Source organism: Euleptes europaea, chromosome 1, assembly GCF_029931775.1.
Source record: "Euleptes europaea isolate rEulEur1 chromosome 1, rEulEur1.hap1, whole genome shotgun sequence".
NCBI classification, from domain to species: Eukaryota; Metazoa; Chordata; class Lepidosauria; order Squamata; family Sphaerodactylidae; genus Euleptes; species Euleptes europaea.
This window is the reverse complement of record NC_079312.1, coordinates 69,502,469-69,524,957: the sequence shown is the minus strand read 5'-3', so window position 1 is coordinate 69,524,957 and position 22,489 is coordinate 69,502,469. Positions and strand designations below refer to the sequence as shown.

General features: G+C 40.3%; 1 protein-coding gene across 5 annotated transcripts in view; it reads right to left on the bottom strand.

The window, feature by feature from the left end:
• The window catches only part of PFKFB4 (6-phosphofructo-2-kinase/fructose-2,6-biphosphatase 4), an 82,575-nt gene that overhangs the window by 27,981 nt on the left and 32,105 nt on the right, over positions 1-22,489 (bottom strand). For all 5 annotated transcript variants that reach the window (XM_056858856.1, XM_056858840.1, XM_056858824.1 and 2 more), the window contains exons 2-7: positions 11,744-11,860; positions 9,497-9,593; positions 8,988-9,054; positions 6,507-6,581; positions 5,863-5,919; positions 4,526-4,647 (exon numbers count right to left, since the gene is read on the bottom strand). In XM_056858856.1, the coding sequence (XP_056714834.1) occupies positions 4,526-4,647; positions 5,863-5,919; positions 6,507-6,581; positions 8,988-9,054; positions 9,497-9,593; positions 11,744-11,860 (535 nt within the window). The remainder of the gene's footprint in view (positions 1-4,525; positions 4,648-5,862; positions 5,920-6,506; positions 6,582-8,987; positions 9,055-9,496; positions 9,594-11,743; positions 11,861-22,489) is intronic.

Below are 22,489 nucleotides of genomic sequence, written 5' to 3'. Positions count from 1 at the left end.
ATCCTTAAGTTCAGAAAGCATCGTATCCAGCCTCTCTCCAAATAACTTTCTGCCTTTGTAGCGATGAGCCATTAACATGGTCTTGGACCTGTACTCGGCCGTCCATGGTCTTACCCATAAGGTCCTGCGTATGGCTGTATTAGAGGCCACCGCTCTAGCAGCGAAAATCACCAAGTCTAAAGATGCATCCTCCATGAAGGAAAACGCCTTTAATACCCGAGAGAGGCCTTCTGCTATTTTTTTTATCTGCAGTGGGGAGAAGCTGAGAGAGTTTCTTAATCCAAGCATTCGAAGCCCTGGCCATGAGAGCTAAAGAGGTGTTGGCCTGAATAGACAGTGCCGCTGCCTCGTGCACCTTTTTGGAAAGAAATTCCATTTTCCTATCCAGTTGATCTTTAATGCACGCGCTCTACCCCAGTGAAGGCAGGAGAAGAACTGGAAGAGGAGGCGTTCCTCACCGAGGAGACAGGAAGTTGTTAGTTAAGTCCTGCCTACCCCTAGCAATGGGCGAGAAACACCCAAAGATCAAGATGCCCTTCCTTCAGAGCGGGAAAGAAAGATCCAGTCATGCATCTCCCTGTACCTCAAATAATTTGCTATGTTCTTCAGCAGTTGACACAATGTCAATTTTATTGATCCTTAGGCACCAGGTTTTAAAATATAAATATATTATTTTAATGTTCAGTGTGGGTTTTTATCCTGCTGTTGCTGCTTTTCTTTCAGTTTATTTATATTAGCAATGAATTTTGATGTATTGATTAATTGTTGTTAGCTGTCCTAGATATTTATCAAACTGAAAAGCAAGGCATAATATTTTTAATAAATAAAACTATGCAACATCACCCTCTGCTAGTCTACAAACAAGGATATGATTAAGCCAAAGTATTGATTTCAGTAGCAAAAGAGCCCAGCATATGCTTAACTTACTTTAATTAGAAACAATAGTACAGGATAATGATTTTGGCCAGATCATACACTTACAGTGCATTCCCATTCCTGAAGGGCAAATGGTCTTAGGAGGCGGTGTGACCCCTATACCAGCGTCCGTGCCACTTGCACCATGCAAACTGGCATGGACGCCAGTGTAGGGGCACTTACACTGGCCCCCCTAGACTGTGGTGAAAGCACAGCCCCCGGACACTGGCACAGCCTCCCACCGGCATTTTCCCAGCACAAGTCCCCACGCCAGTGTCCTGGGAGGTGTTCCCGGGGTATTCTGGGGGGCAGAACTGCCATTAGGCAGCTTCCTAACCCCTTTCGGCCTGGGAACACACCCTAACTCAACAGTGTTGCTGCACCACTTTTTTGGTGGCACAGAATCACTATTTGCTATGGGGCTTTTCCCACCATTTCCGGGGGTTTTTTAAATAAAAAAACCCTTTCCCCTCCCTTACAGAGGCCATGAAGCCTCATTGGAGGCACTGTGGCAGCACCACAGGCACGCCATCCCCAGCTGCTGCGGCTTCCAGTCATGGGCTGTAATTATTTTTAAAAGCATAACCTAATATAGGTTTTATAAGCTTACTACACAAAGCAAGATCTAAACTTTTCTAAAGCTTTGCTGTGTGTATTTTTCTGAAATGTAACTTGCTGATAGCTCAAATAGCAATTACACAAAATTCTTATAGGGAGCATTTCCAAAGCTTAAATGTAGGTATTTAAGTCCACATGTTCTTCATACTGTTTTTAAAGTAGGAACACAATCACTTTTGCTTTGAAAATACCAGCATCGATTAAACAAATCAATTAAACTGGGAACAAATGTCACTGTTCTTTAAAGAAAAGAGAGACGAGACAGACAGATTTTACTAAGATAAATATACTACATACAAGTAATTAAAAATACATCCCTGGACACAGGTGGCCAACAGATCATGCAGTGAAAGTAGCAGAAGCAGTTTATTTTACAGAGCACTGGTTTAAAATCAAGGTAATCCAAGTCAGTTATGTAAATCACCAAGAAAAAGAAGATGAATTTATGCTGTTGATTTAAAACAAGTATCCCATTCTGAACTGCATACATTTCTGAACTAACATGCATTAGTTGCTATAAACACATCAGTTTGTAAATAATTTAGCTTAATCAGAAGCATAATCCAAAACCTCTGATCATACAGACCTCAAAGACTGTGGATTTATCTGCTTAGACAGAAGAGACCACTTTCTTTTGTAATCTCTGTACACATGCAAGAAGCTAATCAAGATCACTTGCATAAAAAAAGAAAGGTGCAACTCTAGGCACACTAACTTGGAAGCAGGTCCTACTGAAGAAAGTGGGAATTTGCTTCCAAGAAGACAAGATTAGGACTGGATTATAGGTGTGGAACATTCCACAAGCAAGCTATTATATACTACATTACCTGTAGTGCCATCATAAACAGAGTTAATGCCCTCCTAAGTCCACTGACTACAATAGACTTAGAGAGGTGCAACTCCGATTAGGATGGTACTGTTAGTAACTGTTTCTGAATGAACTGGAAAGCAAATGTCCACACAATTTTGTTAGCAGAGAAATAGCCAAACAATAACCTGAGGAGATACTACAAAGCTTAGGTAGTTAGCGAGCACAAAAGGAGTACAAGATCATCCGTGTGGGATCTGTAGACTATTTTGGCAAGATACCATCTGACACCTGATGGCCTGAGAAACCAGATACTTTCCCCAATGACTTAATTTTTTTAAAAAAAAACACCTAGAAAGATGTGTTTTAACTTGGTCTGTTAAACAGATGGTCATGCTTCAGCCTGAAGCATTTATGGGCAGGAATGTCTATTTGAATTACCATCACAATGCATTTTAACACACATTATCGATGAAGACAACCATTTATTCTTTAAATCCTTCGCTTATAGTCAGAATTAAACACCCTTATTGTTTTAATTATTAACTCTGATCCACTCCTAGATACATAATAATACAGACCACTACAGAGCTGATGCCAGGATTTAATACAAAATCATTCATATGTTGGCTTCCAACCCGTTTCCCAAACTTTAAGGAAGCAGATAAACAAACAAGGCATCTATGTGGTCCATAAGGAACTGGATAGTTGATTATAGAGTGCTGACACTCTTAAAAACAGGAACTGTGCACTGGAAATGACACTGACATTGTCAGCAAATTGAGATGTACATATCCTGCAGAGAACCACTTGCCTTAGATAGCACAATGCACACATTTCATGGCTGTCACTTTCTGCTTAAAGAGATAACTGTACATCCTCCTAGAAACTGAGTGTGTTACAGAGAATCAATAATCCATTTCAATTCACCTAGAATTGTCTGCACAGATCACGATAATTGAAGTTTTTTCAGTTCAGCATGACACAGGATTAGGTGAATGTTATGTTTCAAAACAGAAATTTAACTTCTTTTTTGCCAGCAAGAGCTTACGCTGAACTGTTAATTTAGCTGTTTTTTCATACGTGTATTTGTGTGCATGTATACACTGAAAACAAAGTCAGAGATTGCTTTTACTAAGATGGAGGCCTCCAATAGAAAAGCAGCATTGTATAAGACATTTTCCTGGTTGCCTCTGGTGAACAAGCAATAGCAGACAAGCTAGGAAGCTTTTGTAAATTGGAAGAGAGTTAGAGATTGTATTCTTCTTTCCTGGCATCAATGTGCCACAATTCATTCAATTAGGAAAGTGCCCTAGTAACTTGTATTGACCTACTTGCATGGCTACTGAATAGCGCAATGGCAAAAGCCTAGTTCTCAAGGGGGGGAGGGGGGAACCTGTGTTCAGAGTATAGAATTTCAGATGGGGGAGAGGGGAAGCTCATATGACTGAAAACTCACCCAGGGAAAAAATGCTACATAGAAAACTAGCATATCAAGGAGAAAGCTAAGCTAAAACTTTCCTTCAGTATCTCGACTGCATTCAAACATAACAGCAAACCATTGTCATTTCAAGAGCTTTGGAAATCCTTGGGTTTGTGCCCGCCCTCCCTCACCCCACGGACAGCTCAGTCACTAAAGAATTCCTGTTTCCCAGTTTGGCATGTATCCAACCATCCACGGACCCTGCAGTTCAGCACCTTCCCCATTTCCCCACTCCTGGTGAAGCCAAAAAAGCACCCCCGCGGTCTTCCTAGGTGGTCAGTAGCATTAGTACATAAGGATTCAATGAAAATTGACACACACTTACATCTTCAGAACTGCAAGGCTGTGTACATTCCATTTTGCTTTGACACTTGAGTTGGGCAAATACTATAAATGAAGCTGTGATATGTTCTCTTCCTTACAATCCAGGATTACAAACCACAGGAGCCCCAAGCCCAACAACTTTCAAGGCTTCTTCTTGTAAAAACTAAGCATGGTTTGTCCTTACGTAGGTGTACAGCCCTAGTGTCCTATGTACACGAAATTGTTTTATACAGAGGAACATTCAATTTCATGACGTCCCACCACTACTAGAAACAAATTTACCTGCCGAGTGAGAACTAAACCAAAGTTTCTTACACAGCATTGAGAATTTCAGGGTGAACAAAGTAGGTAACATCCAGTATTATGTGAAGACTTACTTGTCTAAGGTTTCATCTAGTGTCTCATATGAATTCTTGTAACACTCAATTCTTTTCATGAAGTCTTCCGTAGCTTCATCACTACTGCAGTCAATATAATCAGGACTGCCCAGTTTCACTTGCTAATTAAGGAAGGAGGGGAGAAATTAAAAACAGGAATACTTTAGAAAAATTTTATCTTTCCACTGAAAGATATAAATTAGAAGCCAATGAGTATTCCCAGATGATGCATTCTTGAATGGGCAAATGTATCTGGTTTGACACTTTCAAGAAAATAAAGAGATGAAAACACTTTAAAGATTCTAAAACAGAAAAGCCACTGAAGAGCCAATACTTTATATCAGGCTTTTTCTGAAAACTAAACAACAATAGCTGATAAATTGTTCTTCTCAGAGAAGTCGTGTTTGCTCATCTGCTTAACAGGAACCTCTTCTTCCAATTTCAATATGATGGTGCCCACACTAACATTTTTGTTGATTTTATTTCAGTGACACAGAAATAGTCTTCACACAAGTCTCTTACAATTCTTCTGACAGTAGTTTTCCCTATTACTAGCAACTTAATTCGAACAACTGTGCCATGCACCCATACACCAATAATACCTCTCCTAAATATTTTACAGTATGCTAGTATATTAAATAATAATGAGGGTCTTGCAATGTGATCATGAAGTAGCCATGTTATTCCCACCTGGTGCTGAATGCTTCTTCAGAGGACCAACAATACATAGCTAGATTTCCAGCCAGCACAGTTTTTTGTGACATAATTCTGAATTTAAAAAACAGCTCAGAGGAGGCACGTGACATCAAGATTTGGAACCCAAGGCATTGTGGGGCAGCCAGACTGCAGCCTAGATCCCAAATACTTCTTTTAGGTACCAAGATTTTAGCTAAGAGATTTAATTTATTTATTTATTTAAAACATTTACTAGCTGCCTTTCTAACTTACAGGAACTCAAGGCAGATGACAGCAGCAGGGTGAATTAGTACAAAGGTGCAGTTTTGCAAAGCTGCCTTAAAAAGAAAAAGGAAGAAACTGAGGCAGGGCAATATGAGACTTTAGTCAAAAACAAGTGTGGCAAAACTTTGTTCCTCTACTGATATGCAAGGTCTACCAGGAAAAAAAACAGGAAGCAGAGAACGGGATATAATGTGGACCGCACCTCTCTTTTCATAAAACAGTAACCCACATGAAAAACAGCCAGTGCAGCCTGCCCTGGTCATAAAAAGAGAGGGAATAAAAAGGAGATAAGATATAGAAGCAGGAGGAAGAAAAAAGACTGCAAACTACATCTAGAACACAGACTTTTTAAAAAGCAGGGGGGAGATACTACTTACCACAATATTTGCAGCAATGACTTCTGGATCAACACATACCGACTCAACAAAAAAGGTCTTTTACAGATAATGGGGGGGGGAAGAGGAGAGAGAAAACAGATTAGAATGTATCTACTATGGTAGTGCTCCAAACGCACACACGCTTCTGCTTCCCATCTAATTTCCAGGAAGCACACTTTTATTTAAACAGTTGATAGCAGAAGATAATTGTCTCAAGGGAGCCAGGAATGTATCAAGATTGCTGCTGGATACAGTCCCTGATCAAAATGCACGGCTACTATCCTAGCCGGCATGAGATAGAAGTGCAGGACATCCCCCCATTTCTTCTTTTGTGAAGCCTGCTCTGATGAAGCAGCAGCAACCAAAAGATGAAACAGAAGCTTTCAAGAGAACAGTCAGGACCACAGGATGTTTCCTTAGCCAGAGACTACAGGAATCATCACTAATTGTTACTATGAGATGGAGCTACTTATTTCATTAACTTCACAATATGAACTTAATAGCTAACAAAGCTCAGTGGAGAAGATACTTTTCCAAGACTGCTATGGACATAGTTAGCGCGAACATGGGACTTGTGTACTGAAAACAGAAGTATTGGCATGTCCCACCACTATGTAATTCTGTTATCTTTGCTCATAACTCACCTTGTACCCGTTCTCTTCCCCAAACTTATAGATGGTTTCTCTGCGTTCTCTTGTAGTGTTTGTGGCGTCAAAAACCTAGAAGAAGAAAAGAACCAGTACTGCATTAAAGAAAAAAGCACAGCTGCAGCATGGAAGAGTGTCACATTATGTATTACAAGAGCTCCGTCACTCATTGCATTTTGACAGTTATGCGGCAAACATCTCCAAACTGTAAATGCATGTTCCTGGCTCTGTACATCAAGCACATTCACTCATCTGGGGTTCTTCGTCAAACATATAAAAAATGGTTCACACAGGCCAATGCACATTTATGTGAATAAGACAATAGGGCTTTCTCCAAAGCATTTGGAGAACTAAAGTCAAATTTTCATTAGTAAAACAATCAACAGCCAGTATAAATATACCAGACCATGCTAGCTCTGGATAAAGACATCACAGTACTATTGACAAAGCTATGGGTCTAACAGGTCCCCATACTAATCGCTAAGAAAAAAACCAATGATCTCTATAAACCAAAGCTATCCTGCTGGCTTTTTCACAATTTAACATTAGATATTTGTTTCTGATGGCAACTGTGGGACATACTTCCCTAAAATACAGGAATGTTCTAATCACATAAGAATAGAACAATAATTAGCCCAAATGCCTTACATTATCAAAGTTTCGGAACTCCCTAATCCTAACCCACCAACAGCAGAACCTTATGCAGCATTACTCCCATCTAAACCCATGGATTTCAACAGACTGGACTAAATTTGCATAGTTTACACTGCAAGAGACTCAAACTGAATAAGAAGGAATTTATTGTTCAAAACATGTCTTTTTTTAAAACTAACTGAAAATAATAGAGCTAAGAAGTTACAGTACTAAGAGGAAAGAATCCATTTTTATTACAACACATAGTGGAATATTCCTGCTAAATGTCTCACTCCAGTACAGAACAATGCCCAGTATTCCACAAGCCTATTATCACAATTGGAGGCATTGCCATGTCTATTTCGTAACATCTGGGTGCGCCATCTGTCAAGAGATCATGAATTTGGGTCACAAATCCACTGAACACATTCTTAACTAAAGTTTGACATCAACATGAGGACTGTGTTTAACTTTGGGGAGGGGAATGCTACAATGGAGGTGGACTGAATTTGTCACGTCTGAGCAACGAACAATAGTTAAGTATGGCATCTGTAGGAAGCCTGCCCTGCTCGCTTGCTGTGCCAGACCCTTCCCACACATTTCAGCAGATGCATCCACTCTCGCCCTTGTGTAAAAATACAGAAGAGCAGAAGTGACAGAGCACTTTTCTAAAAGCTTTCTCAACAAACGCCAAAGTTTGCAAGCTAGAAAACAAGAGTTAAAAGTTTAAATAAATGAAACAGCAGCACATCAAGTCGCCCTCAGCATAAGAGTAAACTGTATTAATTTCTTAGTTATCACTGTTTTCTGTTCCTATAGAAATCTCATGAGGCTGCATGCCTGCCTCACTGGAGAGTGAGGAGCTTAAAGAGAGAAAATTTTTAACTTTAACTGTTTTTAAAGAACTAGCTACTGAATACACTGTTTCAAAACAGATCTTAGTAGCATTTACAAAAAAAAAGGAACATAACTTCCTCAACAGCTTTTTCCCCTTTCTCTCAGACAGAATTCTTAAACATGTCCTTGAACTAAGGTCTGGATTCATACATATGGGGAATATGGCGACAGATCTTAAGTGGTAGAATTGACGGTAGGTGGGAAATCACCACACAAAAAATTCCATGTTTAAACCTCCCTGCAAACAGAAACAGTCAAAACAAGCAAGGAGAAGGTAAAACCTTTCTCCGTGTTGTGCTAGATCTCTGCTGAAGCAAAGGAACATTCAAAGCTTGTGACCTTAGGCAGATGATGAGAGGGAGGGCATCTTGGCCATCTTCTGGTCACTAGGGGTGTGGAGGGGGGAGGTAGTTGTGAATTTCCTGCATTGTGCAGGGGGTTGGACTTGATGGCCCTGGTGGTCCCTTCCAACTCTATGATTCTATAAGCTGCAATTCATTACCTCTTGTCTGCACTAATGCAGACCCATTCTAACTTAATCCTTAAGCTGTGCCACAATATTCTCCTGCATGCATGAATCAGGTTTAAGAGTACAATCCACATCCACTGTTAAACAGTGGCAAAAGATTCATTCATTTGAATACTATTGCCCCATAACTCTTGACATCAATACCTTTAAGGACTGAAAGGAACATTTCTTGCAAACTTAAGAAATAGCAACTGACAGGATCTGGAAACTGCAGACTAATCTCAGCTGAAGATATTCCTATTTAATTGCTGGTGTTGCAACAGGATTTTGTAATAACATCACTAAATGCAATAGACAGCTTCTGCTATCAAATCAGGATAGAGCCAAGATTCTAAAGTGTACTTGCCCTCCAGGCTGTTATATGCTCAGTGAGTGGTTTAAGGTTTACTTTTTCAAGGGGAGAAGTTGAAAGAACTTACTGCCACATGCCCTTTTTCTTCACTGAGATACCGATGAACATCATTCAGTGCTGCTAAGGCACACTTCCTTAAAGAGAAAATATAGCAGATTTTTGAATACAATATGTTGTTAAATATACATAGCAGTTACCTTGTTCCTAGCATGCTTAAAGTACAATATAACCTACAGAAATCCAGACATCTTGCAAAGATATCTAAAAATCTGACTCCGCAAATGCAGAAAATAGCTTCCATAATATTTAGCTGGAATGGCGGTATCAAGGTTTTGAACCTCATATTCTTTCTTCGGAAGGATCTCATCTTCGGAAAGAATGTAGCTTTCAAAAGTGATGAATTATTTTTCTGTGAAAATTGCCTTACTTTCTATTCCACTAAAAACAAGAACTAGCCAAAAAAAAAAAAAAAAAAAACCACCTGAGAACAAGGACTAACAGCTAGTTTTTTAAAAAAAATTAACACTCTTAAGTTCAAAACAACACTGCCAAGCAAAGGGGGGAAAACAAACTTACTTTCGGATTTTCAGGCCTTCTGTATTATCCGGCAGGAAAAACTCAAAGGACTTGTACGTTTTTACCAAGTCTCGGCGATACTGGCCAACATTAAATTCTGTTTAGGAAAACAAAGAAAGTCAGGTAAAGTCCACTTTTTATTTGGCCCATTGTGCTGTCCTCGTTCCCACAAGGTTTATAGGTATGATCATCCATACTCCTAAGGCTCCCGCCTGATGCACACTTGAAAGTAGACCATGCCAGAAGTGTGGCACGATCCCATTCGAGTAGTTTAAGATCAATATATGTCCAATTCACGGCCTCCAGCATCTACTCCTTATGGAAACATTGCACGTTCAGATTCTGACACCCAAACGTAACTCTTTAATACCTAGACAGACCCAACATGGTTCAATTAAAGGCTCTGTGAATGTTTTAAATCAAAGTATATTTTGGTTTGGAATACATAAGCCATATTTGACTTTGCACAATTGCTTTAACTTTTATTATTACAATATATCATATTATTACAATATATTTATTATTACAATATATCACCAATTATCCAAATTATTCAAAAATACAAAGTCTCAAATTCTCTCTCTCTGTGTGTGTGTGTGTGTGTGTGTGTGTGTGTGTGTGTGTGTAAATATACATACACACCTCAGAAGGACTCAAACACATCCTAAAACATTCCATGAGGTTCAAAACTTTTGGAACCACTCCAGTAACAGTGGAACAATATCCAGATGAAACAACTCGAGCAGCAGTGAGATTTAACATTAACAACTTTATGGAAGGCTGCCATAATAACAGCACCAATTTGCTACCAAAAACATTGTCTGTTACAGCAAGTCTACCAGACACGTATAAATAAATCTTGGGGTGGGGAGCACTTCCAACATTTAAAACTATTGATATTATACACCCTATTCAGTCTTGCTAGGATGAAGTACCAACATAAAGAGACTTCCTTCATTGTATAACTAGGAAAAGGCAGCTTGATGGTACCATACACTTTCTTCAAGATGTTATCCAAAATAATGAGAGATATTAATTTCCCATTTGAATTTATACACCTTATTATCAAAATCCACTAGTATTAAATATATTCAAGAGAGCACTGCTCTATTCCTCAAATGAAATAGCATCAAATGCTCTCAGCAAGACAATTTCTATAACTTTAACTGAAGGCCTAAGAATGTAGGAAGAGAGTGTATAACCTGAGAGTAGTGGAACCATAATGCGACTGAACCATTAGTAACATCTGCTCACCAGTAGCCAACCTGCCATAACCTCTAGACCTCAGCCATTTTCTTAGATTCCTTTCAAGATGCTATGTTTACTGACCTGAACCTGCAGGTCAAGCAAATCTAAGGTCACACCAACAACAAGTCAGTTTTGCAATACATAAAATGATACACCAATGGGAAACGTTAATCCACACAGAACAGTCATGCTGAACTAAGTTTACATCCAAGTAAGTGTGCATAGGATTGGGCAGCACAAGAAACTTATAACATAAAGAGAAAAAAAAGTGAAGCAGTTAAAAGGAGCTTTCTTTTGTTTGAGCTTGGCAGGGGGTTTTCTACTTATGGATGTATGTATATACAGTTATGAACTGCTTCTTTACATGTATGTATATGTTTACACAATACACACAAATGTATAAGATTTTTTAAAAAGATCCGTTACATGTATATATAATTGCGTGAAAAACAATTATTTCACCTTCTTTCCATTATTGCAATATTAGCGATGCTATTACTGAAAGCAGTTCCAAACAATTATCACAACAAGGCTAGAGCCCTCCTTTCCAACTTATCCTATCCAGAGTCATTCCCAAAAGCAACAGCAGAGCTTCCTTATTCTGAACTGTTGGACTTTCACACGGATGCATCCTGCTAAGTATAAGAGGAAGTACTCACAAAGTACTGTCAGATAAGGAGGGAAAGAAACTGGCAGAAATCTGTCCAGTTCTGGTGAACCGAGATCATATAGTGGTTAGAATGTTGGACTAAGATGAGGAGACACAGGTTCATATCCCTGTTCATTCATAAAGCCCACTGGATTATTTTGGACCAGTAATGATCTCTCTCAGCCACAATTTATCTCACATGTTATTTGTAAAGCAAAAATATCTACATGCCACCTTTCTGGAAGAACAGTACAGTAAAAATGCCACAGCGATATAGTTCTTCCAACCATACATTATGTAGTTATCCCTGACAATACTGTTATATGTGTACAATAAGAAAAATCAGTCACCTTTTGTAGGCACTCCAATCCAATTTAAGTAGCGTGTCAATTTTTTTGAGATGTAAGTTTTCCCTCTTGCTGGGAGGCCAACCATAACAATTAGCGTCGGACAATTGGTCATACATACTGCAAAAAAGGGGAGAAAAAAATTGTAATTAGTATTAATGCCAGCCAAAACTTAACAAGAACTAGCACTAAGATTTGCAGAGTCCCTTTAGGCTACAACTCTGATTTTCCAGGCTAGACATATGCATACTGTTTCTCCATTTCAATTTTGTACTTTCATTTTATTTATTTATTTGATTTATACCCCACCCTTTCCCAGCAAACTAGGCTCAGGGAGGCTTACAACAATAAATCATACACACACACACACACATACATAGTTAAAACATATAATTAAAACCACAGCCCTAATCTAACTAATACATATAAGATGGTGCCCTGACTACACTCCTGTTTGATGATGGCGAGCTAAGTATGGTAATAGGGAGGTCACCAGGTGTGCAGCAGTCTCAACCGCTCCAAGAGGAAGGAGACCGGGACCAGAAGGAAGGAAAGATGAGTTGGTGATGGGAAAGGAAAGGAAGGGACTTTTATCTTTTCCCTACAATAATCCTGACCCACTGGATGGAATGGTCTAAACAACATCTTAAGCTACAAGCATTGTTAAGGAGATATTTAAAGCTCTACTTATAGGTTTTCATTCTTTTTCTGTAGCCATTCTTCAGAAATGTTCTCATTTTAGCATCTTTATAAAGAAAGCAATGATAATTGGTTCTTGTAGGTTATCCGGGCTGTGTAACCGTGGTCTTGGTATTTTCTTTCCTGACGTTTCGCCAGCAGCTTCATTCTTAAACTCTCTTTTCTTTTTAAGAAAAAATTCTTCTTTTAAGAATGAATAAGGCTTGGCTTCCTGTCTTGAAAACCTCTAGACTAACAAAGACTACAGTCAACAATAGCCATGCAGATTAGCTTTGGATTTCACACATTAACAGATCACTTCAGGATACAATGGTTCCATATTAACATACCACACCCTCATTAGCACATTATCTTGATACTTACAGGACAATGGTTAGCACATTACCTTTGTTACTTTTTGCAGGACAAAGATTCAGCTCAAACCCAACCCCTTTCTGACTATATATTACTCTTCCTACACACTTGACACTGAGAGACACTGTCCTTCAGTGTTACTCCTCTGAAGATGCCTGTCACAGCTGCTGGCGAAACGTCAGGAAAGAAAATACCAAGACCACGGTTACACAGCCCGGATAACCTACGAGAACCAATGAACTCTGACCGTGAAAGCCTTCGACAAAGCAATGATCCTCCATAAATCATCTTTTTAATTTTTCAAAACAGTCATAACTTCGGAGTTGGATATTTCACAAGGTTATCTAATCCCACCACCTGCCCTAGGACAGGATGCACATGACTCCTGAAAAGGCATCTCTGACAGCTGCTCGTCCGCCTTTCCATAACATATAAATAACAACCATAGAATGCTCCAGGATATTATTCTATTACTGTTAAGAAAATAAATCTCTTTGTGCTTCCACTTGGACAATTTATTTCCTTTTGTGCAGCCATATAGAAAGCAAGACAAAACACCAATTAATAGCAGGTACCTGAAGCTCATTTCAAGGGTTCAAAGTATTTCACAGTAAGCTTTGCAATAACCCCGTAAGGCAGATCAATGTTATCTAAACATGTGGCCCGTGACAAATAAAGGCAGGATAAAAATATAAGGGGAAAAATAAGAACACATTGCAGATGGGATGGGAGAAACAGCAGCTTGCCAAAGGTCACTTTTCATTTTTCAAAATATTTATATTCCCATGGAGAAGATAACTTTGATCCAAGATTGCTAAAAACAAGAACATAAAATCACTACATTTTTGTTAAATTAAAAAAAGACTCAGCTGGGCAAAAAAAGGAAACATTAGGCGATCTCATTTATTCAATTCCTGAACAAACACCAGAAAAGCATCTTCAGATATCAGAAACTAAAAAGATGAAGTCAGGTAAGGTTGAGCATTCCAGAGTCTGGGGACAGAACAATCCTGGGTTGAATCTTAAGTATGGCCAGTATTTATTGAGAAAAAATGTATTTATGCAGAAAAATTTCTATGCCACTTCTCCAGAGAACCTGTTCAAGGCAGAAAGGGCGGCAGCAGAGCAGGGATGGAGAAAAACTGATGGAAATCACCTTATCATAAGAAGACCCTCGGCTGAATCAAGCCAGTGGCCCATCTAGTCCAGCATCTTGTCTCACACAGTGGTTGCTTTATTTTCCTTTCCTAATAATCCCCAAAATAGTCTACCAACCTTAGCTGCAAAAAGGGATCTCCTGGCTATGAGTACCATCAGAGCACCCAGAGGCAGGCCAGAAGAACTGCCAAGCTGCTAACCTGATTCTTCCAGGAGAATGCTTCCTCATTTAGAAACTTCTACTGCCTCCCAAATTCAACAGAAAGGGGAGACAAAGCTGAGCAATATAACCACAGCAGTGGCACCAAATCTCCAGAAAACCTTTACCAGAAAATTTATGTCACTAGCTAAATAGAATTGGGACAAGACAGAGTCTTGTGGAACCTCACAGGCCAGAGGCCAAAGGCAGAAAAGTAGCCCCTAGTGTTATCTTCTGAGCCCTACCTCTCAGGAACATAATGACACATAAGAATTGAATTGGAGCTTTCTGGGTTCATAGCTCTTATGCTATAGTACCTTCAGGGCCTGATGACTGCACAGGCAAAGTTGTTGCTTGGGACTAGGGCTGTTGATTCGGTTCGGCCCGAACTGAAAATCAGCCGAATTTCCCCTGATTCGGTGGTTTTTAGTTCGGGAGGAACCGAACTCAAAACTGGCGGGCAACCGGGGGGGCCGAATTCAGCGAGTTCAGGAGTTCGTGAATAAATTCGGCAAATTCGGGGCCGTCAGTAAGCAGCATAACCGTCAGTAAGCAGCATTCTCCTCCCCCGGCCAATCGGTGGCCAAGCTGGGTCTTCTTCTGGCCAATCAGTCAGGATTGAGTACTAGAGGAATCAGCTGATGTGCGGCCCGGCCAGGGAGAGAGAGAGAGAGAGCGAAATCCTCGTGTGTGTGTGTGTGTGTGGGGGGGTGCTTGTGCACATTCGCTCCTTTCTGTGGCTGCAGGGGGCGTATTTTTTGGGGTACAGACACAAAACTTTCACTGGAGCTTCAGATGAAGCTTCTTAAGATACCCCCCAAGTTTTGTAAACATTGGGTCAGGGGGCCCCGAGATATGGGCTCCCCCCTTTTTCTTTCCATGGCTGCAGGGGGCGCATTTTTGGGGGTACAGACCCCAAACTTTCAGTGGAGTTTCAGATGAAGCTTCTTAAGATACCCCCCAAGTTTTGTAAACATTGGGTCAGGGGGTCTCGAGATATGGGCTCTCCCCCTTTTCCCTCCCCCCCTTTTCCCATTTATGTGGCTGCAGGGGGCGCTTTTTTGGGGATATAGCCCCCAAACTTTTAGCATAGCTTCAGACAATTATTCTTAAGATACTACCCAAGTTTTGTAAAGATGGGTTCAGTGGGGGCAGAAATATCGCTTCCCCTCCTTTTCTCTTTCCATGGCTGCAGGGGGCGCATTTTTGGGGGTGCAGATCCCAAACTTTGAGCCGAGTTTCAGACCAGTGTTCTTAAGATACCCCCCACGTTTTGTGAACATTGGGTCAGGGGGTCCCGAGATATGGGCTTTCCCCTTTCCCCTATTGGGATGAATGTATCAGCCGATCCTGTGCATCTTCTCCAGAGCAAAACGTTCCGTGCCTAATTGGAATCATCTTGGATTACAAGTCCTCTTCAGCCCCTCTTGATGGGACAGAAGACAGCCACAGTAAGACCCCTTTGGGGGCTTTAATCTATAATTTTTCTCCTGTGTATGTGTGTGTGGGGGGGGGAAAGCAGAGTCTGTGTGTGTGTGGGGAGGGAGCAGTTTCTGTGGGTGGGGGGGAAGCCAAAGGGGGCTTTCGTCGGTTCTGCCTGGGGTGTGTGTTCCCCCTCGAGTCTCTCGCTCCCTGGTTTGAGGGGGGAGGTTTCAGTTGTGTGTTGCAAAGGTGTTGTTTAACAAGGTTGTGTTGTTTTGCAGTTGCTTTGCAGTTGCTTTGCAAATTTCTCAGCTGTTGTCGGGGCTGGGAGCTTTGTGCGTGGGCGGCAAGCTCTGCTGAGAGATGCACATTAAGGGTGGGGGGACCCCTTTCAGGGCCCATATTTCAGCCCCCCCTGACCCAATCTTTACAAAACTTGGGGAGTCTTTCAATAAACGTCCTTTGAAGCTCTGCCAAAAGTTTGGGACCTCTAACCCCAAAAATGCCCCCCCCCAGAGCCGCGGAAAGGCGCGATTGTGTTTTTAATGGCTTTATTCGGCCGAATTTTTTTCCGAACTTTGAATTCCTGCCGAATTGAACGGATCCGAAGTGGGGGAGTTCAGACTTCGGCATATCCCGAATTTAAACGGGCTGAATTCAGCCGAATCCGAACTGTACCGAATTTTTTTTAATTCAACAGCCCTACTTGGGACCCAGTATTTTTAGGAATTGGCAATAAAGCAATATACAACCCTGAAGCTACATCCCAGGATTAAGTGGCAAACAACAGCCTCTGGTGCTTGAAAAATTCATAACTGACAAATAAACCTAACATTACCTGTTGAGAAGCTTACGAACAGCCCCATGAGATTCTATATTAAACTTAAGTTATAGCTTGACATTGTTCCAGAAAATTCCCCCTCCTTACTGATAAATCAATACTGATTCAAGTACATTTGACATATTACAACATGCTAAACAAAGGTATTTTTAAAAAACAGCTTGCTTTCTGCTTAACTCGCACATGGAAGCCCACTAATTTGGAGCTTATTTGCACAAATAACAGTTCTCAAATACCTCATTAATTCATTTTATTTTCAACTGTTGTGTAATCCAAAGGATTAATCAAGTGTGTAAGCAGTGTAAAAACATTCCAGGAGCAATGTGCACTCATCAAAAACATGGGATATGTCTGCTGAAATGTTGTGTTACGTGTAGATCACCCCTAATAAAACAAACTTTAAAAACAGGCTCTTAGTGAAAATGCTCTGCAATTATTTTAGTCAAAAACATCCATCCTTTAGAAGCTGGGCAGAACATAATCAGAGGATACTGACATGTAGCTTAAAAATCATGAAAGTTTTAAAAATAAATATGTCTGTAACTAATGATAGTATAATTCTAACAATAATTACTTTTTACATAAACTGGTTTCTGAGGCCACCTATTAGCCCTCATTGACGTAAACAATACTGCTGGTGTGTTATTATTACCTTGGTCCTGCAGAGATTAGTGGAATCTAGAATTCAAAGCAGGCACACTGTGTTCCAAAAAAATCACACACGAATGATAAGGGTAATCAGAAACAAGAGTTGTTGATTCAGCATAACCCAGAATCAATCACCTAAATGTGGTAATCTCTAATCAGGTTAACAAACTCATTATCAAGGAAGCATGCAATCATAATATAATGCACAATTACAAAATAATTTTTATGCAATGCTGCATCCACACCTCAATGTGTATTTCAGAAACAATATTGCACAACACTCTCTTTTTATCATTTTTGTATATGATAACAGAAGCATGTATCAAGAAAACACTAAGCATTATTTGGTTGGATCCTGTAGTAATTTCTTACCTTTCCCCTTCTGCTGCAGTCAGACACACTGTTCCAGGGGAAGGAGGATACTAAGGAATGGCATGAGGAGAGAATTGGGGGTCTGCATTGAACGAAGGTAGTAGGTATTGTACCACACCACTGAATGGAAATTTACTGCTAGATCCAATCCAACTACATGCTAACCTTATGTTTACCCTTGGTGAACTTTCCTGGTAACTGTCAAGGGAAAAATGAAATAAAAAACAGTCTACTTTATGTCACTATGGGTAACAAATCTGAAAGATTTGCCTCAAATTCCAGTAATTGAGAAGTTAAATACAAGCAACAATTAATCTGAAGTGGCATGGCACATATATACATTCAATCAAGACAGAATGACACTTAGGGTCTGGTTAATAGTCATACAGGCACTATTGGAATTCAAACTGTTAAATTTTAAGAGAAAAGAGAAAAAGCATACAACATTGCTAAATGCTTTTAACTTTCTCATAAACTCTGAGGAATAATATACCAGTAACTGCTAATATCACACTGTTCCCCCATGATCAGAATTTTGTTTTAAACTCAGCCAGATTTTTAAAGCTGCATATTTCAATCATGTAACAGAAAGTATATTTAGCCCATTTTAGTGTGCAATCTATCTTAAAAGAAAGCCAAAAAATATTACAAAACCAGACCCTTAAATAACAGTCGTTGCAACAAAACTAGGCAAAGTGTGAACAGTACAGGTACTGCCATCTCTCAGTCTGGACATTACTGTCTCGCCAAAACTGTCTCCTGGGAGAAATCTCAAGGAGATCTCAGGCTTGTGCATTGCCTACCTGCCCCCCTCCCCATAGTGATTAGCATATCATCAACAAAAGCTTGTTACTTCTTGGGCTTTAATCACTAACACTCAGGAGAGATGTTACATTCAAACCATCATCTGCTCTCTACAATCACTTCCATTTGTCACAAGAACCACAAGATGGATAGAGGGAAAAGCAAATAAATTCAAGTATCATTCACAATCTCAGGATTAGGCAGGGGAGAGTGCAACGGTATGGTGCATTATGGAAACGTAATATATTCTACACTAATCACATGGAGCCCTGTTCTTTCTTCACATGACTGAGGCCTGCACAACTTGTGATGTGACTCGAGCCAAACACAGCTCATCAGCCAAATAACAAAACAAAAACAAAAAAAACAACCATGAGTTTCTTAAGCACTTGGCAGGCCACATGCGACGCTAGAGGCTTTGTTTGGCTCTGTAGGTCTCTAATTAAGTGGAAGGCCCAATTTAATTAAACAGTTTTGAAACAGAATAATTATCCACGTAGTTTGTGGTGATCATTTTCCTAAAACAATGAATGTAGGTTTCTGGAAACGATAAGCATCTACATCAAACAGGCAGACTTTATTGTGAGGGTGGAGGGGGCACTTCCCACCTGTAGCTGAAGATTCTCCCCACTCTCATATTTCCACCTGTTTCTCTAATAACGAAGACAACTGAAACATGCTTAAGCATGAAGGAACTCTTCCACAGGACACCCACTGGCCTGTTCTGATGGCAGAAGTACCAATTCCCAGCCTGGTTAAGTGGTGTAGTTAGCTGGGGGGGAAATCGTTGTTTGGATCCAAACCTTTGCTTCCGCTTGTGCTGTATCATGTCCATTGCAGGGACAGTCCTTGGCTACAGCGCACATTCCTCTCATGCTGGGCACTTTTGGGCTCATTGAAAGACACTTGCCCGAAGTGGAAGCACTTGGTGACAGAGGAATGCACACAGCGCAGAACCAACCCTGGAGCAGAAAAAGGCACAGTGCAGGCAAAAGAAAATAACATTTAAAATCCATACCTGTCACAAAACAAATTGAAATCCAATGGTCAATTACTCAGGTTAATACAGACCCATCAGAGTTGAACAGCAATAGACATCATCATTTTTTAAAAGAGTTCTCTGCCATTACTCTCTAAGAACAAGAGGCTGGCTGAGTTATACTTGTACAAGTATCAGGCCATTCACTGCTGGAGACAAAATACCTGTCTAGATGGACCTTTGGTCTGATCCAACAAGGCAATTTTTACATTCTAAGCGGTCTTATGTATCTCTTCCATTTAGAAAAGGATTTAAGCATGCAAAAGCACTAACATGAGTCAACTTCTGAAAACTGAACTTCAATCCCTTCCTTGAACTCTATAAAGTCTATCAACCTTTGCCTGTTACATTCATCCATTTAACTGAAAGGCAAGGGATAAAACGTTTTGGTCTGTTACTTATGTTAACTTTCATCAACAACTAACAACCTAATTTGCAGATAATGGGTGCAATCTCACAGAAGATTCCCACTAATAGAAAGGGGGGTAATTTTTACCAATCCCCTCTCCCACTGCAGATCTCCAACTCCCACCCAGGAAGACCATTTGGGGGCAGCAGGAGGGGGGAGGCAAGGAAGTCCCATTACATGACATAAATGCCATCTGTTAGTGGACATTTACCACAGGCTTCAAGTCAAAAATTGTAAGCTGTTTTTAACCCAACAAATCTTGTCCGTGAATAAAATGCTACTTCAGTTATTCAACATTACACTGCAAAGTTCCAAATACAGTACTTGTATCCATCTACTCTTTCTTGAAACAGAACAAATCTCAAATATGGCCACCATCCAAGCTATACACATTCCATATGCAGATCGACTTTGCAGTAAATACTGCAGGGGCAGACTTAAAGTGATGTTCATTTTTAAAAGTTAGTTCTACATGTAGCCGCTGTATCGAAGTCAGAGAAATTCCATGTGAGATTCTCATACATATCCATTGGATCATGGTCTATATGTATCAGAAATGTATACACAATGTTTTGGATTTGGCACATTCTAGAAGACAGGTGATGTGCCAAAAGCCCTTCTAAATTCAATTGATGGTTGCGTGAAGTACACTTATCCTTACAACTCAACCATCGACTGAATTCGAAAAGGCTCCTGCTACATCCACTGTCTCCTATAATGTGCCAAACCCAAAACATGCACTGTATTCATGCAAGAGTGGGATTTTGAGCAACCAGAAATCCACTGAGAATTTTTATGGGCACATACAACTAGGCAGAAGATAAGTGAAAGGGCAAAGTAAAATAGGGAAGACATACGCTCATTTCCCCCAATTATACAATATGATCCCTGGTAAAAAACCTCTGCTAAAGAAGCACCTGCATAAACCAGAATTACTAAACTGTGACCAGGGATCTACAAGGGGAACAAATACTTGCACATCATTTTCACATGTGCTATGCTTTTATGCATACTATCCAGAGGACACCTAGACCAAAAGCATCAAATAGTGCAAGTCAAAGTAAAACAGAATTAGAGAACACCCATGTGAGATTATCATATACATATGCATTTACTTAATTTCTGAACTGTATTTCAAATGACTTAATCATATGTAGCAAGATAAGAATTGTCTCCAGGTGATCATACAGAAAATCTGCATTACATTTGGGGTTTCTTCCCTTTTTAAAGTCAGAGTTGACTAGCACAGGTACGTGTGGACGGGCAAGCTAATAAAAAGGTTTGAGGATTAGAAATTCTTGTTCCTTTATTTGCCAAACTGTGTCCAAATGTAATTTTTCACCCCCCAAAATCCAATTGTTTTTATTATTTATTGGACATCCTGTTGTATCTGAAGTTCATGGTAAAAAGATGCAAGGTAAACAAACTCAAGAGACAAACTAGAAATCATGAAAAAGGACCTGGACATAAGATTTCTAGGTCCTGAATATATCAAACATAGTCCAAAATGACTGCATTTATATTTAGAAAGATGACTTAGTGGAAATGAAGGCATCAACACTGAACACTGGAGTCAAATCTTACCCCAGAGCCATGTTCGCTCTCTTAGCCTACAACTGACCACTAAGAGCACAAAACCGAGCTCCTTTTTTTGGCATGCCAAGTTATTGTCACTGACTGTTTTGTTCCTGGGATGTATCACTCCAATCCAGCAAAGATCTAAGACACATCCTAAAATGAAGGGTACAGCATCTTTCTCCAGAACACTGATATCAGTGTGATTCACATGCAAATTATATTCCCATATTGTTGGACTCTTCAAATAAAAAATACAGAGTAAGCTGTTAATTATATTTTAGATTATCTTGTACATCATTTATCACTCTTGAAAGCAATTCAGATAAAATTGACAGAAAAAATTAAAGTCCACTTAGTTCAGATTATACAAAAAACCCCAAAGAGGTACATTTTTGCCCCATGGATACTTTTCCACATGATTTTTTCAGAAAAGTGTATGTAAAGGCCAGCAATCCCTTACATGTTTATAATCCAAAATGTGTCATATCACAATTATGAAGGCTTGAAACCAAAGTCTGAAATTGACCTTATCTGTTGCACTAACAGCCCATTCCTGAGCTGAGGCGTACGGGGACGGCAGGGAAGAGCCGCAGCGGCGCCTCTTCCTAAGCCGTTTCCCCGACGCCATTAAACCCAAAAAAAAGCCGTTTACCTGGGGCTTTTCGCCCCATTGAAAATAGCAGGCCAGGCAACGCTGTTCCGGCCACCGGTGCAAGTGGCCCCGGCCCGCCCCCCCGTGCTCCAGCGTGGCCTCTCCACGCGGTTGCCGGCGCCACGGAGAGGCGCCACGGAGAGGCAACGCTGGCGGAGGGGGGAGGCACAGTCCAGCGGTGATCGGCTGCCGCCGGGAGTGGCCTCACCACCAGTGTGAATGCGTGTATTCACGTGATTACACGCATTTACGCTGGTGGCCAGGTCACGCCGCCTCCTATAGTCTTTTGGCCTCATTCTCAGGAATGGGCTGTAAAAGAAGTAAATACTAGAGTGCTAGAGAGTAAATACCTTGTACAAATGAAGAGGAGTGTGATGGATCGAAGGGAAATTAGGTCTGTCAGAAATTTGATGGCACACTGAGGCTTGTGGTAAAGGTTCATCAGGAACTTATTTATAACAGAAAAGCAGGATGAGGGCTTAGGCAGGTAAACTTAGATTTCAGAAAGGTATTAGGTTATTCCAAAAACAAACAGAGTAGGCACTTCACAATAATATATATTTCACAGGAGAGG